The 19,646-nt window shown below is 43.7% G+C and overlaps 1 protein-coding gene across 7 annotated transcripts in view; it reads left to right on the plus strand.

The window, feature by feature from the left end:
- Positions 1–19,646, plus strand: part of ERC2 (ELKS/RAB6-interacting/CAST family member 2) — a 784,528-nt gene that overhangs the window by 318,241 nt on the left and 446,641 nt on the right. For all 7 annotated transcript variants that reach the window (XR_008991907.1, XM_057486391.1, XM_057486398.1 and 4 more), the window contains one exon: positions 11,946–12,113. Coding sequence is in view for 6 of the 7 variants with exons in the window: in XM_057486391.1 (XP_057342374.1) it covers positions 11,946–12,113 (168 nt within the window). In the remaining variant the exon portion in view is untranslated. The remainder of the gene's footprint in view (positions 1–11,945; positions 12,114–19,646) is intronic.

Raw genomic sequence — 19,646 nt, forward strand, 5'->3', positions numbered from 1 at the left:
CGTCTTTCTTGCTGGGTTATCAGCCCACTGAAAAGAGATAGGGCTGTCTCATCACCATTGTTTGTTTCTCGAACTCCGCATAGAGCCCCGGAACTTGATAAATATTGACAAGAAAGTTGTAAGATAAAATTTTGAGAACAGCGTTCATGTGCCAACTTGGTAAATAATGCATTTGTTTTTGACAAGTTTTCTGTTAAATTCTAAAAAAAGAAAAAAAAGAAAAAGAAAAACCAGCTATGTAACAATACCAGTGGATTCATTGGAAGAAATTCAACTTCTTCCTTCCAACCTTTTAGAAGTTTAGAATATCACAGTTGTCAGTAGGAAGGACACAGAATTGCGTATTTCTTCTTTGTCTAATTGTAGACGCAAAGTAAGCCTTAGGAAAAGACAGAACTGTTAACACACTGTCTGTGCTGTTCTTTTAAATGAAATAATCTTAATTTATTCCTCATCCTTTAACTGTTATACTTAGCAGAAGTTTCACAAGCTGGGAACCCACTGAGTGAATCTAGCCCACGGATGTAGGTTTTGGGCTCACCCCATGTTCTGTTTTGGGTTTCTTTCTTTTTTTTTTTTCTTAAATAAAAAAAAAGTTGCTAAAAATGGAATAATCACAGTGTGTCACATAATGGCCATTTCTGGCTGCTCTTCACTACGATGATGCTCCGTGGCAGTGCCGTGGCTTCCTCTCGGTGGCCGTGGGCAGGGCTCACGCAGGGGCCGCGGTCCCTGGGAGATGTGCATTCCCAGCACACGGTCCAGTCCCTGCCCAGCCAGAGATGCTCTCCAGCGTCACCGGCCTGACCTCCGTGGCGTTACATCGGCTACCCCAGTGTCGAGTCTGCTTTGTAAGTGAAGCTAAGGGAGTAAAAGGTTAGCCGGTGAACATGTGAATAAAATATGAGTGTAAGAACATCCAGGTGACGAGGACTGGGTAGCGATCGTTATTCCAAGTGCCTCACTGCACTGGATTCAAAGTTTAATTCTGGAAGGAAGCCCAATCCAAACCCACGTTTACGCTCCCCACACCAGCACGGCTGCAGAGGCTGCGGGGAGGCTGTGCTGCCTTTTGGCTGAGCCAGGGATGCCGTCGTCGGAGCCCATTGCCTGTCCCCTGTGTCCTCCGGGCCCCTGGTGTCCCAGATGTTGTGATGGGCACTTGAGGCCAAGTTCTGCCTTTCGGGGGGGGTGGGGTCGTGGGCTCCCCTTTCCTGAGGCCGGCCTCCTCCTCGGAAGACACGAGGAATGGTGCTCCCGCCCCATCGTTACACCTGAGTATGGGGCTATCCCTACGGTGGGCAGGAGGTAGCGGCGGGTTTCGTTAGGGCCCCAGGCTGTTGTTTAAAGAGGGCCAGCACGAAGCCCCTCGGAAGGCTGAGGGGAGCAGTGGACGCATGTGCATGAGCCACGCGAACTCCGGGCCGGAGAGCTGCCCCCTCCTCTCTTTCTTAGCGCAGTGCCGTGCTGTCCGCCTTCTAAGTGCCCTTCACTGGCGGCAGGGAGCGGCTCCTTCAGGGTGTTCTCCGGGGGCGTGAGAAGGATGCGGCCGGGGGCCCACGTGCCTCTCAGGGAAACGGTGACAGCCTCTAAAACGCTCAGATTCTGCTTTCTGCACGGCTGTGACGTATGTTTGTCCCAGCGGCACTGTTGCTCACCCTGCCTTTCGCGTGCACTTGCCTGAATCTGAAATGAGGAGAGCGGCAAGCCCGCTTCCGCCATTTGGTTTCTCCATCGTCAAAAGGTTATAATTTCTAGGCGTATTTTTTCCCTTCTGGCTCACACAGTACTTCCTTTTAGATTATCGGTCTCATTTTTGGGTGTTTCTTATGTTTCAGCTAGATAGTATGCTGTTGGCACCCTTTCCCCCTTTCTGTAAAGTTGGTAATTGTGAAAGGAGGGCTACGATTTTTAGTTACTTTGTATCCAAGACATTCAGCTTGCAAGACTAAATGTGATGCAAAGTGCTGACTGTATCCCCTCGTCGACTGTACAAGAAAGCGTGCTGTTGAAATGGGTATGCCTGGTGGCCATGTTTGCTTAAAGGACACCAGGGCTGCTTAGGAACAGCAGTTGCTGAGTTTGTGGGTGGCTTGATGGGTCCCAGTGTTGTGGAAGATGAACTAACAAAATGGAATCATAAAATCACAGAACGTCAGGGTTGGAACTAGATCAGTGGGTTCGAGCTCCTCGTTTTGCGGATGTGGAAAGGGTGGGGGACTCCCAGTCACCAGTTGTTACTCTTTGAACAGCTCACTTGTGATTTCTCTCATAAAACTGTAAGACTCTGAACAGAGAAACCGTACTGCAAGAGTAATAAAAGACAATAGGTTGACTCATTGCTCACGAGGTAAATTGATTTGCACGCACACACGCACACCCACACTGAAAGTTTGCAGGAAAGAGATTTTTCCATACCAAAATGTTTCCTGCCGTAATAGCGCTGTGATTGTAGTAAATATTTTCAGGAGCAACAATGGTGAACCCAGAAACGGATGGTTGTTCTTTCCTCTTTCAGAAAAAAAAAAAAAATTTACATAGCATGACTTCAGGATGGCATGGTGGTTCTTGCTTAGTTGGCTTTTATAAGGAATGATTTTCTTCTTCACCCCTTGGAGCTCAGTTGATTGGCAGTTCCGTGTTCCTTAGTAACAGAACGCTTCCAGGTTGGAAGTCTGTAACAAGTCCCAGCAGAATAACAATTCTTGCTCTGGCCAAGGTCACTTTACACCGGTTTGGTGTTACCACCCATTCCAGAATCATCAAGGCTTTTCGTAAAAGTCAACGATGGGAAGTCTCAACTTGGCTTGAAAGCAGACTTGCATTCCTAAATTCAACACACACCCTGGTCGGGTGCATTACCGTGGGGCTTCAGTAGTGAACCTTCTTCCTTTCTTTCCATTATTTATGTGTGTAAAAGATGTTTCTGAATATCTTAGGATAGAAGTGTTTCTGTTATTCTGAAAAGCAAGTCTGTGAACACTATTTGAGGAGTAAATATTTGGCTGAAGTGGAAACGTCACAGCTTATATAGGCGGAATGGTGCATACCCGTAAGGTGGCATTTTGCAGGATTTTCTTGTCGATGACATTTTGTTCAGGGCATTTTAGACATGGATGGAGAATAGAGGTATTATATGTATTTCTATATAATTACATTATGTAGAAATCTCTAAATTATAAGTTAAATTAAATTATATATTAAATATTGCTTACATATAGACATTATATATAGTTTAGTATATAATTACATTATGTATTATATATAACTTAATATATAGTACAACATGTAAATATGTTTTATATATGATACATAAATAAATAATAAATATGCATATAAATCACAGTTCTGTCATGGTAGCCTGAAGACCCTTCAGAGCCTTGATGTTTTGACCTGTAAATAATGCCTACCAGTATCAATACGGCAGCAAGGATAACATACATAGCATAATATTAACAATTTTTACTTTTTTTCCCCTTCCTGCCGTATTTCTCTCCACTCCCATAGTTGTCATTCATGCTGGTCAAACATTTCTAGCTTCTCTCCTTCTGAGTGTGATTTTCTGAGGGATTCTCTGCAGATTCTCCTCGCCAGGGGCCAGCAGAGCCAGGTATGAACCTGGGATGTAGGTTGGTGGAGTGGATCTTGAATTAGAAGATGGGTCTGTAACACAGTCTACTCTGTTTTCCCAGGAAGTTCTCAGAGCTGCAGTTTCTTTTAGAAATGGCTGTCCCACAGGAGGCCCTGAGACACCCTTGCCTTGCACAGAGGACATCGTGAATATATTGAGTTGACTCTGAGCCATGGCCTTCTGAATTTAATCCAGTGGTGTGCCCCATTTCATTACATTCAGATATTTCATATCCATGTTAAACATTTGATGGCTAGAAAATACCTAGGAATAATATTTTCTAAAAATGTCTGAAGGATATTATTATGTGTTCCTAGAAAAATGCAGGTTCTGTGGCTAAATAGATGTGAGAAAAGGTGAGTTAAATCAAGTTAAGTAAGATCTTTGCTATGGGACTTCAGAACGTTGGTATGCTAGTGTCTAACATAAATCAGGAGAGTGTGCTACAATTCCCAAGTCAGCTTGATTGTGGAACATACCTCCACTCCCCTACTTAATTTTTGCATAATACCCAGGAGGAGTTCAAAGAACAAATGCTGTTTACATTAAAGTAGTATGTTGCACACTTGGCAATAAATTACTTTTAAAAGAAGAAAAAAAATGAAAGAATGTTGTAGACAGCCAGTATTGCTTTATGTAATAATTATTACTTATGTTATTTAATTAGGTACAAAGATGGGATGAGGCATGCTTCTAGCCCTTACAGAACCGTGAAACCAAATCAAAATTACACACTAAATGAAAATACACCGTCAAAGCCTATAAAATTTAAATTAAGGGTATTAAGTTTATATGGAAGAGGACTGTTTGCTGGACATAAATTTAGACTTGATATGAATACGGTGCCAGGCAGTGTGGCTCAGATGGCAGTTCAGCAGGTCTGCAGAGTAGTGTGCCATGTGGTGACCCCGTGTTTCTGTGGTGCTGAGGAACCCCTTGTTTGCGTGTTCGTCATGATGGCCCATGACCAAGACTTAGGGGGAACATACCAGAGACATTGCAAGTCCTGTACATTCTCCGCTTTGCCCCAAAGGAATCTTAAGTGCAAACACAAAGGCTGATTTTGGAATCTCTCAACTGTCTTTCGTTATAAGGAGTTATTTATGTGATCCAGAACAAGTTCCTTTCAACTTTTGAGATAATCTTGGAAAATAACAGATAACATAAAACAATCCTTGTAGCACCTTCACGGATCCTTGAACATCCCCCAGGATGTTCCTTGAACGTCCCCCAGGAGCATGGGCCCTGATTTGAGAGCCATGACTTTATAATATGGGTTTAATTCTCCTTTAAATAAACTGGCTACAAGTTCTCAATTTGTTAGTCATTTACAAATAGGTGAAGCATACCTGGATGGAGGTTCCTCATTTGATTTATTAACAAATCCTGACCTGAGATCACAAAATCATTACTTAATCTTGGTACTAAATTATCAGTGATTTAAGTTCTTTGGGCTTCAGTGATAGTTCTTCAGAACTTTAGAAAGTTCATGGAATATCTAAGTAGGACCAGTATTTTAAAATTTTATGTTAAAATGCGTTTTCACGTTAAAAATTAATGTGCTTACTTGAAGGGAAAGTGCCGTATGAATGATGCATGGTGTTTTCTTAGACTTATTTTTTTGGTAATAATAAATGTTTTGAAGATGGGCTTTTCAAATATTAGGAGGTACTAAGATTGATAGCTTTGCAAATTGGCTTTAAGTATTTTGAATTTATAACTATCATCATGTTGCAAAATAACATTGACTTTGGAATGACTTACTTCCTTTTGTAGTAATTCAAAAATATTATGACAGCTATAGTTTTATAGAGAGCATAAAAACCAGTGAGGTAAGTTCAGTGAGGTAAGGTTAGTGTTGGAAGTTTTATTAACAAAAACTTTAAGTATTAACACATGAGTTACAATTCCCACGTGTTTTCAGAAATTTTCTGGCACTGAACTGAACATTAAATTTTGAACTTTGGACTAGTCACTTAAAACCACCTAATTTAAGTGTAAGAAGTAGCCAAAAACTTAAGTATGAAAACAGGCTTTATAAAGTTGGCTCGATTATTAACCCACATATGATATGAATCCTTCCACATAGGTGATATGAAGCTCTCTAAGCCCAGCATTGTTTTCTTCAAGTAGGTGGCATGTGGGATTTGGGTATGATTTTTTGACAGGTAGGTAAGACAAAATGCATCTTTACAACCTGAAAATCTCAACTGTGTTATTAACAAGCTGGTGATTGTAGCTTAACTTTTATGAGCACACCATGTGGTCATACAATGCTATATTTCCCTGAATTTTATTTTTTTGAATTGAAATTGTTTGAGAGAACATACTTAAGAATTTAAGACAAAGGTACGTTGTAAATTATGCAGCCCTGTATAATACAGCCATTATTGTTTCTCTCTGTGCTATCTAAATATCCTAACATATAATACAGGTTTTTTTTTTCCCTTGGTCAGATGTATAAGTTTTTGGTTGCTACAGAAAGCCAGCATACAGACATGGGATTATGTAGTCTTTTCCCCCCATCAGTATTGCTGTCACAACTGCAGCCATCAACAGGAGGGTACACCCATCGCCGACATTAACTAGCCGTCCTGAAGAGCTTAAGGGCATAATCGAAATGACCACATCTCTTGCCACTCGTGACTGTGTAGCAAGATGGGGAGATCTTATAATTGGGATTGAAAACCAGGGGCCCTTTTAGGAAAAGAGATTTCTCTCAGTTTTCAACTGTGCAGATCTCACCTTACAGGTTTTGTTAACTGGATCTCAGAGAGCTGCATCTAAGTGGGAGTAAACCTGTAAATGTGCACAAGCCGTCCTAAAGACAGAGTGCTCCAGAATGGCCACATGATCCCAGGCCTGCTCATCCGGGCGCAGGGTAGACTGTGATCCAGGTCCTGCTGTCGCGGAAGCTTCCGGGTCATGTAGCCATTGACTTTGGGGCTGCTCCCTGGCGTCTCATGCCACATACACCTACTCCTGAGCTCTTGAGTTCTTACTCTCAATAAAGTCTGATGCCCCCCAGGCTTCTTCCAAACACAGACAGTCATTCCACCAGCTATGGAGTCGCTCCAGCCAGGAACTAGGAGTTACCTTTTTCTCTTTACTTCCTTTTAGCTCCTCCCCAGTTCTGCCAGCTGCCTTCTGAGAATATCTCAACATGGCTCTACACACAGCCACGCTGTCCCCCTCCACCACCTCCATCCTAGTTATGGCAGCCACTCTCTGTCCTCTAGTGGACAGCAGGTGCTCCCTACCCGTCCCCAGCCTGCATTTCCGTCCCCTGCTGTCTGGTCCACAGCATCAGATATTCCCATCCCTGGCCAATAAGACCCCTCTCCATTTGTAATAATTTCCTTGCTGTCTGGGTTGACAAAGGACGTGGTAACCATCTTGTACATTTCTTGCCACAGACCTAAAATGAAGTGCATTTCCTTTAGTGAGAATGGTTTTTAGAAACCACAACCTGGGCTTCGGGGTGAGTGCTCATTGCTAGTGAGGTCGCCCCTTTTCCCACTTTTTAATGGTCAAAGCTAGAAGGCAATTTTTAAAAGAGAAATACATCATGTGTTCCTATGTATTAGTATGACCCCCAACTTTTTAAGACCCAAATTTATTAAAATCCAAAATTATCCTGAAAGCAGTAGAGCAGATATAAAGCAGAACTTATTTAAAGGTTAATAAAGACCATTTAGTGTTCCAAGATAACACAGTGAGGAGTAAGCCACCAGTCAGATAAACTGTTTTACTGAATACCAAAGTGTCAGCCCAGTCTTATTTATGATAGCTGACAGGTATTCACTGAATCATGAATTTAATTATTTTGTACAGTTACACATATATACCTTTCCACCAATAAACACAAATCCACAAATTAGCCTTTTGTCATTTCAGTTATTTTACAAGGATTTTAAATAAGTTCTTAGATTTTGTATTTGTATTGCTTCCCTCTTGCCCTGAAAGTTGTGCTTTAATGATATCAACACAATACTTCTTTGTCTATCCCACCTCCAACTTCACAAATACGTGGTTCGATGTCATAGACCTGATGGCCTTGTGTAAGGCTCTCTCTCTAATCTGGAACAGTGCCTGGCACAAAATCCTGTCATGAGTGCTTGTGGAAGTCCCAGCTGTCCGGCCTTTGGGGGCCATGGAAGCTTCACGGTCGGTCAGTGCGATGCCACTTAGGATGGCAGCGCTCAGCCAACCTTGTTCCTTGGCTCGGAATCCTCTCTGAGGCCCCTGTCTGCAGGGGAGATGGAAATCTAAGGGCTCAGCCTTTGGGACTTAACTGGAGTCATAGCTGTCCATCCATATGGAAGCCAGGAGCCGCACGAGGCTAATGAGTGCCTGAAACGTGGCTAGTTCTAACTGAGATATGCTGAAAATGTAAAATAAATGCTGGATTTTTGAAGACAGTAAAAAAAAAAAAAAAAAATATCTCATTGATTTCTTCCTATTGATTGCATGCTAAGTACTATTTTGGAGATAGTGGGTTAAATTTAATGCATTATTAAAATTAATTCCGTCTGTTTCTTTTTACCTTTTTAACGTGGCTACTAGAAAGTTTACAGTTACAGATGTGGCTTGTATCCTATTTCCATGGGACACACTGTCTTAAATTTCATTCCTGGAAGAGTGGGGAGGCCAATCCACCCATTCAAACACCACTCGCTTCACCAAGGAAAAATCACTCCTCACATCAATTATGTTAATTGACCAAATTTCAGGTGTTCATCAAATACAAAGAATATGGCGGTACTTTTGGTAGCTGACTCTGGCATGTCAGCTTTTAATTAAAGTCTTTCATAGGCTAATTAACTATCCCTGGAAAATGTAGTGTCAGTTGGGAAATACACCCAGACACCCACCCACCTAGACACCACTCCGCACATACACATCTCATGGCGTATGCTGAAATATTTTAAGGTGAATGGCAGACGGTATAACACCCCGGTAACATGTTAGAGCAAAAAACCTTATTTGCTGGTTCTCCACTTGTCCTGAGGGCTGTTGATTAGCAACCTTTATTGCATTCCTACAGTATATAAATCACTGGGTTGGAGGCTGTGGAAAGCGGAATAAAAAAATATAGTAACAATAGCAAAAATTTATGAAGTGTTTCTAGGTGCCAGGCACTGTGCTAAGCGTATTACATGCTATTTCATTTAATCCTCAAAATAACTTGATGAATGAGGTACTATTACTATCTGCATTTTGCTCACGGCACCTTAGTTTTGTTCCCACCATTTGGAAGGTCTGTGGGTAAGTCCGTGGCCGTGGCTGTGAGTTGCTTGAACGCACGTATTTGCAATGTAGAGAATTTTGTGGAGTAGATTACAGCGTTATCCCCTGGAGCCACTTGTCCTTACGCACCGTTCAGGCTACTGGGCTTCAGGGGGCTCTGCTCTCTAATCTCTTTCTCTCCTCCTCAAGATCCACCTCCCAGGGTTCTGATACTTCTTCATTTTAGTGATGTCTTTAGCTCTCTATCATTTTCCCCTTCTTTGGACTTGAGGTAAAAGGGCAGGAGAAAGTGGATTTTGAGGTCCTATACATAGAAGGAGTAGAAGACGCACAATGGCCCTATTTCTTTTAAGGTTCATAGTGATCTTTCTAGTCTTAAGGTACCCACTCTTTAGCAAACCAGGAGAAATTATTATAATAATTTCTGAGGGGTTTAACACATCATACTGTAAGTCCAGCCCATGTTGGGGATCGGATGGGGCAAAGTGGGGTAGGGGGTGATCTTATTTCTCGTGGTCACTTGGGGATTGATGGGGTGTCTGCCATCCTGTAACTCTGCCATCTGGGAGATGTAGCCTCTGAGATCTCTGAGGAAGGGAAAGAGTGCGGGGTGTGGTTCCCTGGACAGGGACTGACACATGTCACTTAAGCTCATATTTCGTGAACACAGCATGTGGCCCCACCTTCCTGCAAGGGCCTTTGGGGGGAGGTCTTCCCTGCATTCAGGAAGGAAAGGAGAATTGGATATGAGTGAGAACTAGTGGTTAGTACTTTAGCGAGCTTTAGATTTTGGGTTATTTTTGATGTTTTGTGTCTTGGGAGGCTGTGTACATTATGCATACTTCCAACATTGGAACTGTCTCCCCGTGTGAATGATTTCACATTGAATCAGACTCAAGTATACCCTTAACCCACGTCTACTCTTAAGAAAAACAAACAAATGGAACTTTGAATGTGAAATAAGACCATACTGGGAGCTTTTGTGAGTATTTCAGTTTCATTTTTTTCTAAAGTTGTTCTTCGTGGTAGCCTGTTTATTCAACTCCTGAAGTGGTGTCAAGTGAATAGTATTTAATCTGTGAAAATTTTCAAGTGGCCTCTTTTTCTCTCTCAAGTGTTTTTCTTTTTCCCTCCTTCCCCCCTAAGTGTTGCTGTAGTTGTTTTAAGATTGAAGCGAAGTTTTTGACTTGTGAAAATTACTTATAACACATCAGCTAGCTCATGTAAAATAGGCCAGAAGGGTCGGGAGGCTTAGGTACAGAACTTCTGGAAACATACCTCACCACTGGAACTGGTTATGATTCCTGGGTGCTGACATGAAGATTAATAATGTTTAACTCCTATTTTGGCAATTTTTGCAATCTTCATTGCCATGGTCCTTTTCTTTCGAAGTATGACCTAGAACTGAAGTGATAACAAACGTTGCATGTTTTATGCTGCCAGATAAAAGGTCAAATTTTCATATGTTACATGCTCTTAATACACACACACACACACACACACACATATGATACACACATAACTGGATCAGAAGGAAATGACTAATTCTCCTAAAAATGGAGAGATTGTCCTAGTTTTTACATTAGGTGACTAGTTTCCAAGCAGTTAAGTCATATGCAAAACTTGGGAATTCAACCTGTGGGTCTTTGTGCCCTGACTATACCATAGAGTTCTAATTTTCTTTTGTTTTTCTGGGAAATGATGGTGCTCTTCATTTTGCCAAGTTTTATTATTGAGTCAACTGCCAAAGTTTAAGAAAGAGAGTCCGGGGCCTTAAAATTATTTGGTGTTGAGTGAAGAGGCAGAGAAAGGTATTTCGTATTCCCAAACAGTTTAACCTTTATGTCTCTACCTGATGTCGGACTATATTCTAAACTTCATGGCTTTTCTGATTCTTATTTAAATGAGGTACATGGTTGAGTGGAGTGAAGTCTGAATATCAGCGAAGGGAACTGTGATCCTACTCATTGATAGCCAGTTTGGAGCCATATCTTCTAATTTTTAATAGGCTCTGTTCTTTCTTGCCTGATCTTCCCTGTGTTTAAACTTCTGTGCCTCAGAAGGCCTGTGTCTGCTTGTGGTTCTGCACCATCTGGAAGTTAAAATTTGACTTTAGAAATGACGTCATACTTGCTTACTGCAAACTGGGCTAATGCCGGTTGCGAATTGGATGCAGTTCAGGTCAGAGTTCTGTTTTAAACAACAACAGCAAAAGACCTGTAAGCCTCATTTCTTGATTCCAGGATATTGTGCACAGCTGAAAATGTAGCATCAAGTTGATTGAAGGGCACGATGCAGATTCCTTTGAAGCCAAGTACATGTTTTTGGGCGCATGGAAAATAAAGTCCCCAACAGAAGACTGCAGCTGGCATGGTCACCTTCCTGCCATGTAGAGTTTGGGGGTCGCAAATAGCATGTCGATCATGACCATTGTTGCTGTCTATTTTATTCCTGGAGAAATACTCGTGTATCTCTTCCGGGCTCGGGAGGATACAGCGGACCCCGGATAGATCGCACACGGCGTGAGGGCACCGCAAATGTTAGGCTTCTTATTCGTCAGCACAGAGGCTTTTCTCCTGAACTCTCTCCAGCACCACTCCCTCCCTCCCTTACTGCAATTTCCTCACATCCCACGTTTGGATGTTAGGCATTTCCTTTAGTCCAGACAGAGACCACCCATCTCTGATGGCAGGAATGTGGGGCTAATGGGTCCATAGTGTCTTCTCAGGCTCCCACCGAGTCCTGATCGGCCTCAGTGGGTTTTGTTGACCAGCTAATTATGGGTTCACAACATGTAGACACACTACTATTTCATACTGTCTTGTTAAATACATATCTTCTGTTTTAAAATAACATATCACTGCTGAGATGCCCACGCCCTGGGCCTTGAAGGTCGATAGAGGCTGGGCAAGTGCAGGGCAGTGAGTGCCATGAGCATAGGTGTGGGCCGGTCCATCATGCTTCACTCAGTGGGCACACCGCCCACCCAGCTCTGGGCCCGGACTGATGGTGACCGCCGGCTTCTGTGTCAAACCACCACCTTCTTTCTTTCTCCTGATTTCAGGTAGATGCGCTGCGGTTACGACTGGAAGAGAAGGAATCTTTTCTCAATAAAAAAACAAAACAGCTGCAGGACCTCACTGAAGAGAAGGGGACGCTGGCCGGAGAGATTCGTGACATAAAGGATATGTTAGAAGTAAAAGAAAGAAAGATCAATGTTCTCCAGAAAAAGGTGGGTGGCTGATAAGCTCTTCAGGTCGAGAATCAGTAGCATCCGTGGTGTGTCACTTCAGAGAAATATTGAGCATGTGGAAAAAAAAGAAATTATGTTTTAAGAGTTCTAGATCAGGAAGTACAAACTTTTAACTTACTGGTGGTTGAATCGTGTCCCTTTTAGCACATCCTGGTGAGTTTTCTATTTGATGACATAAAAACTAACAGCGATGACATGTTTTTTTCATTTGCCAGCTTAGTAGAGATAATTGTACATATTTAGTTAGAAGTCTAAATAATCAAAAGTCCAAAAAGTTACTTTTTCCTTTTTCGTTCCTGAGAGTTGAGCAGTGTATTCCGTGGGCCATAAAGGTATTGTAGATGCATTTTGTATTTACATGAACTGCGGTAGATCTTACCTGCCAAAGCCACCCGGACTTCAGCTGAGGGTAGTGGGGGTGGCGATCTTGATGCCCTTTATGTAACTGGCATCAGTGAGGATGTACAATAGGTCCTGACCGCAGTGACCTAACACGGGAGATGCTCGACCTGCTTGGGGCCCTTCTTCCTTTCAGCAGTTCATTTTCTTTGGTATAGGGGACCCAGGATTTGTGAGTGCACCCCAATTATCTTTTGGAGAATTCCCATTAGCTGCTGTGTATCATTTTGGTGGCCCTAGGAAAAGGGTTGGCAAGAAGAGAAACCACCTGCTCTTTTAAGAGAGAGATGTAGGGCTCTCAGAGCCGCGTTCCGCCAGCACAGAAGCCTGGCGGGGAGCGGGGGTGGGCAGCGGGCCGTGCCGCAGACGGGCTTGTCGCAGGTGTCCATGCTGCAGCTGCCGGCGCACAGAACCTGCCTGGAACCTGTTCTCAGCATCACTTGCCATCTTCACTGTTCACATCAGCAGCATCCGAGCTGTTTTTCCTGCTTGCATCCTAACCTTTCCTATAGCCTGTTCTCAGCACTAAAGCTGGAGCATTCCTTGTAAAGCAGAAAACAATTCAGAATCACTCTCTGATCAAGACTTTTCAGTCACAACCAGCTACATAGTTTGTGGAGCCCAGTGCAAAATGAAAACCAGGGGCCCCATCTGCAAACCTTAATTGCAGAGTATTAAACCCGGCATGGGGTCTCTTCTGAGGGTGGCCCTGGGCAGCTACATGTCTCATGCCCGGGTAGCCATCCCCTTCCCCAGTGGCCTCCATCCTTGCTCTCAGGATATCGATGAACTGGTGGATCACATTGATCCATTTTTACCGAGATCTGCACAGACAAGGCCCGAGGTGCTGGATACCCCTTTTGTAGCGCCAGCTAACTGGTGCAGGTGATTCAAAGAGGGCTGGGAAGGGACAACTAAAGTCTCTTGAACCAAGGGGCTGTCCCAGGCAGGCAGGACGAATGGAGAGGCAGCTGCAGCGGTGGTTCTTGGAACACATACGAAGACGACTCTGCCTGTAAAGTCCCCAGCAGCGAATGGGAGCGGAAGCTGACACTGAACTTCGTGACATCGAATGCTGCATGTGGAGGCTCTGCTCTGCTCCGTACATGCACTGTTTACTTACTCTTGACCATGACCTTGTGAGGTGGATACAGTTATTAAGCCCAAGGTCACACAACCCAGATACAGACTTTTTTGCATTTGGGAAAATATAATAAAATGGTGCCTACAAATTAAGAGTATAAAGCGTCATTTTCCTTTGGACCTCAAGTTTTACGATGATGCCATCTGGCATGGGAGGGAGTCGAGGACACCATGGCAGTCGCTCATCTTACCAGGAGTGGAGAGTAAGTCTCTCATTCTCCAGGAATAAATGGCAGCTGTTTTCTCAGTGAAGATTTTGGGAAGGCACTTTTGATGCATGCATGACCAAAGACCACGTTTGCTGGTGAGCATGTTTTGTAACATTTCAAACTTCCCAGCCATACCCAGAGGTTTGGGAGCCAGTCTGGAAGCTGTGGGACCAAGCCGGTTGAGCATTACGGCTGCTTTGGGCAATGCGATCACCATCCCACTTCCTGACAGCAGGCAGATAACGGGTTTAGAGACATCCCATGTATGTGTGGAGAGGTCACTCGGCCTCCAGTTTTCTCTCTCTGCGTGTTTACCAATACATTTCGGGTGGAAATAAATCTACTGGTGGCAGAGCAAAGGGGTAAGAGAGAAATAATCCCCAAAGAAGTGATGCACACGATTCAGACGCTGACGCCCCATGCGGGGATAATAGAGAGGCTAAGAGGCCAGTGAAACATTGTCTTGGGACTGGAGATGCTTTCAAGTTTTGGCCACATTTGGCATCATCGGCTGTCTGAGGGCAGATCTGGAGTGGACCCGCGTGAGCTTTGGATTAGGGCATGTTTGCATGGAAGCAGTGTAAACCACCGTCGATGTCAGGGCTGCAGCATGACTTGCTATTTCTTTCTCGTAGATGCTTTGGCAACCAGCACGGTGTTTTGATGCCAGTAGACTGGGTAAGCTCCTTGTATAGCCATGTTTAACCTGGTGAAGCCAGGCTTGCACCTTGCATCCACCAGCTTCGCCATCAGTGCCCTGGGTCTTAGGGTCTCGTGCACCCCATCTGCCATGTAGACAGGTTACACAGCTGGGCAGCAGGCATGGAGACAGTGCTCTGAGCAATTTGCTACTGGAGGAAGGCAGTGAGGTTGAGTAAACAGAGAACCCCAGGTGGCAGAAGGCCTCTGATCGAGCTTCTGCAAGAGAACAGGGGTCCTCAAGGATGGATTTTTGGTCTTCCTGCCATAGGTTTGGTCTACTCTGTAACCCGAGATAGGGAGTCCTTTTCGTAGGGGACAGTAATGAGCATGGATGAAAGCTGTTTAATGGAATGTCCCCTGTGGCTGAGATACTGGAGTCAGAGAGCAGGACGGTTTTCCTGCTGCAGCCAGAGCGTTTTGCTCCCGAACCTGAATTCAAACTCCCACTGATGGAGTGCTGACTATGCAGTTTTTGTGGGAAATGTCATAAAACCCTGATGCCATTGTACATTTGGCAAGTGTATAATGCGTATGATTTTAGGACATGGTAGCATTAACTGAAACAGACCAATTTCAGACTGTTATGGAGCTCATAGATTCTTGCAGCATACACTAACTACCCAAGAAATTTTTTTAAGAAGCCATTAAATTGGACAAAAATTCTATCTCCATTTTCATTCTAGGTCTCAGTCCCATGAGCAATGTGAATTCATAGAAAAGAGGTACTTTATTTCTTAGGGTTGGAAGAACAGATGGTGATTTCTCTGGAAGCCAAGGTCGCCAGCTGCCTACCGGGTGTCATGGATTGCCCCGTGGGTTGGAAAGGATGGTGAGAGGCGGCTGGAGTTGGCGCCTGGGAGTATGTTCTGTGCAGGCATATATGGACCTGCAGCTTTATCCTACCCATTTGGAAGCGTGGTGGTGAAAATTCAGAATGACTGTAAGCCAGAGATACAAGGATACTGGGATTATCCTGGGTGATCATACTGGGTTTCTTCATGAAGTTTATCAAAAAAGCAATATTTGAGAAGATGACTACAGATCAGAGAGATTTCCACATTAGTGTAAAAATGATATAAGGTACGGAGGACTTTATGACTCAGCTGAGCTCTTTCCCAGTGTTTAAACATCTTTGTGAACTTTTATGTTTTTTATGACAAACCTCCTGATTTTTTGTACATGTGCAAAGTCATATTCATTTTGCATTTACTGAGTGTTTCCTATGTGTCAGTCAGTCATTACTCTAGGTCTTGGAGGGTCAAAGAGAAATAAGATATTCTCCAGTCCTCAAGAAGCTGACAGTCTGGTTGGGGAGATAGATCTGCGTAATCCTAAATATTAAGTGCAGTGGAGAGCAATGTGGCATGTTACCAGAAGCAAACCTACTTGGTGGATACAAAGAGCAGAAGCTAATTCTGACTCCTGTAAGCAAAAGGGGGTTCATTGCAAGAATTTCCAAAGTCCCAGTATCTGCTGGTAGATTAGGGATGGTTAAGAACCAGGACTGTTCTAGGAGACCGAGGCCAGGGAGACAGTGCTATGACCTCATAACCAGGAGCGACTGGTCAGGTGTCTCCTCACCTGATGGCTGCCCTGTCATCCTCCCCATCTGTCTTTCCATTCTACTGTTTGTCAAGATTTGCTATCCTGGGACAGAGCTCCAAATTTCACACAAGCACCTCTCATAGCCAGGATCTAACCAGACCCTCCCCAAAGGGAATCTGGGAAACAGGGAGCCAGGCTTTACACCTGAGCTTCCTGCTCAGTTCAAATGTCACTCACTCAGGGGAACCTTTGCTGATGCCTCAGGCTTGGAGAGGTTTTACGCTCTTGGATGTCTTGGCCCCGTTTGAAATCATGCATCTCTTTGGTGAATGTTGGCTTCCCTTCCAGGGCTCATCTCCTTGAGTGCCCTAACCGTGATCATCAAGATACCTACAGTTCCTTGCAAAATTCTTGGTGGTGATGGTTCTCAATCAGTATGTGCACTGGGTGAATAACTTATGTCAGCAAATTATGAATTACTGAGAATTTGGGGGAAATCACTTAGAGATCCACTCTTAGCCCAAGAATATTGTTAGCTGTGACAAGAATCACTGGCCCCCGGGAAATGTCAAGCCCATTCACTCCCAGGACAGTATGTTCTATGTAGGCTGCAAGATGGGACCATCCCATGAATAATAAAACTCTGAGGAAATAACTGCTGCTTTGCCTACATTGAACACCTCTGGCCTTGTGGTTCCATTACCCTGGGAAGGTAAAAAAGGGTGACACTGAGTACAGGAGCTTAGCTACTCTTCCTTCATTTTCCTTAAAAAAAAAAAAAAAAGAACATTTGGCATTTATAGAAAAGACTGCCTTTGTGCAGAGGTGCTTCGCCTCCAGGTCTCACTTCTAACTTACTGGGTTGTCAGAGGCGTGGCCTTTCATGAGACGATACAGTGAGATTGCTGATTACCCATGGTCATTTCCAGTTACGATTGTGCAAATGATCATTGTCATAACAAATGGATTATCTGCTAGTGACTGAGCCCTTACTGTGTACCAGACACTGTACTAAGGGCTTTAGGTTGTAAGTCCTTAAAACAAACCTAATCGCATGTAAGTACTCTCACAGTCCCTCTTTTTAAAATAGGAGACTGTGGCGTAGAGAGTAACTTGCCCGGAGTCGCACAGCAGAGAGGTAAAGGAGCTATTCTCTGTACTTCTTAGCACTACCCTGATGTGTTTCTACTTTACGGTTCTTGCCTCTCTCATGAGAAAAGTGGTATCATTAACTTCTAGGGATTAGCTAAACTATAATTTGAGCAACTTGCCCGAGCTTGATACACAAGGATGCTTATTTTTAATACCAAACTGGCAGAGAAGCAGTTACTGAATAATGTGATAAGAATTGGATATCAGTTAGTAAAATATGACATCAGGTCTGGGTTTTATACTAAATTATATTTAGAAAAAATGAAGATTGTGGTGACCTTTGGTTTCTGTGTATTTTTTTTGCCCGTGAGATTGCACGGACCATTCTAAGCCTATGGACCATTTGGCTGCTTTGTTTTCAAACGTTTGCTCCATGTTTGTTCTCACGGGAGTTTTACTTTGCTTTGGTTGTTTGCTTAGAGGGCTGAGACCTCTAAAGGTGATTTGAGACTTCTGAACAGCTTTCCTGGGCTAGTCATGATGCGCTCCTGATCACGGAGACACCTTCCCTCCTCGCGAGCAGAGGTAGCCTGAGAAGCTTTAGCTGGTCACCTAAGGTCAGCATGATGCAGGGATGCAGAGATCTCTGTGCATCTGTGGCCGGGATCCGGGCTCTCATCCAGGGTGGCTGTGGATCCAAGGCAGTGGCTCTTAATTGGGGGACGCTTTACAACCTGCATCTTCTCCCCAGGAACATTTGGCAATGTCTGCAGACAGCTTTGGTTGCCAAGGTGGGGAACTGCTGCTGGTACCTGGTGGGTAGAGTCCAGGGCTGCTGCCAACGAGCCTACAGTGCACAAGAGACTCCCTTGGCCCCCAAAGCTGATAATTCGCCACCAAAGCCTGATCCAATTCATCTTGCCCTCTCTGCTCCCCGCTTCGAGATCGTTATTCCTGAAAACGAATCTTGCTTTGTGCAGCAGACATTTCTCTCCCTGTTATCTCTGGACATTATCTCAGCTCCTGTGACTCACATTTGTAGCTACACTTTTTCCTGGCATCATTATAAGCCATCACAGAGGTGACTGTCGTGGGTGTGTGTGCGTGTGTACACATGCGTGCACATAGGAATATGTATGATGTTTGAACTGTTACTATTCCTTTCTTTGTAATTTTCACACCTAATAATCCATACTTGTAAGTATAAAGAGTATATATAGCACTCTTGAACTATTAACATTGTCAGAATTACTAAAACTGCACAAATTTGGAGGGGGGTGCTGATCAACTGGTATAGGGAACATGTAACAGAAATAAAGCATCTGATTTAGAGCAAAGATAGATCACCGATCAGGTATCACACAGTTTAATTTCTTTGGCTGAGCATTCCAGTCATTTGGAAAAGAGACCTTGAAGGCTAATTTCTTTTTCTGACTAAAAAATGCATTTCATTTTAGTAGCCTTTTGGGCTGAAAATCTGATTTCTATATTCACATTGAATAGATTTTTTTTCATATATTTTTATTTAGTCCTTTGGGATAAGGTAACATTTGTTCAGTGTGGACTTGGACGTAAATTTAATTGTGTTGCTTAAATGTTTGCAACTAAAAAAGGTTCATCTGGGTTAGAGTTTGTGATCTTGCTAGTTTTCTTTTGAGCAGTACTTTCTTCAGTCTAAAATGTAAGAAAAAGCTACCTTACTCTATTATATAAGAAACTCTTTACATATTCTATGTTCATAGGGTGGGAGCGTGTCATGGGGTCTCAGCAGAAGCACCTTTGTTCTGTTATTGTTTAATGCATTGTGTCTTTATTGTGTCATGAAGTTGATGTCAACGGTTCTATTGCTGATTAAATTCCACAGAGGTCCTGGGAGATGAAGTGAATTGTTTAGGATCACAGAGCTAATTAGTGACAGGGCCTGGGCTCTGGTTACAATTTCCCCTTTTCTTCTCTCTGTGCCCCTCTGATATCCACGGTCTTGTGGGCATCTACTGCCTATTCTGGCAGCTAGCCTCCCCTTCTCCTGTCCCACCCCATCACCCCGCAGTACATTTCCACCATCTGTGATAATCTGGGTGCTCTACAGGCACGGGGGTACATAGGCAATTGAGGAAGGTATGGTTTCTGCCCTCGGAGAGCTCCCGGCCGTGGGAAAGAATAGTGGACAGGCAGTTCCCGGGCAGTGTGTGATGCTTGCAGTGCCCACCAGGTACATGGTGCAAGTAGGAGGGGCGCCTCACCTGTTGTGGGGAGCAGAATGGGCAAAGAGGACTTCCGGAAAAGCTGGTGACTACACTGAGTTTGAGGGGCTTGGAGGTGTCATCAAGCCAAATGTTGAACAGCATTTGTAAAGGTTTGCCTGGAAGAGGCAGGACAGTGCATTGGGTGGAATTAGAAGGAATGTAATATAGGTGGACCA

The sequence above is a fragment of the Manis pentadactyla genome, chromosome 1 (genome assembly GCF_030020395.1).
Source record: "Manis pentadactyla isolate mManPen7 chromosome 1, mManPen7.hap1, whole genome shotgun sequence".
Classification (NCBI taxonomy): domain Eukaryota; kingdom Metazoa; phylum Chordata; class Mammalia; order Pholidota; family Manidae; genus Manis; species Manis pentadactyla.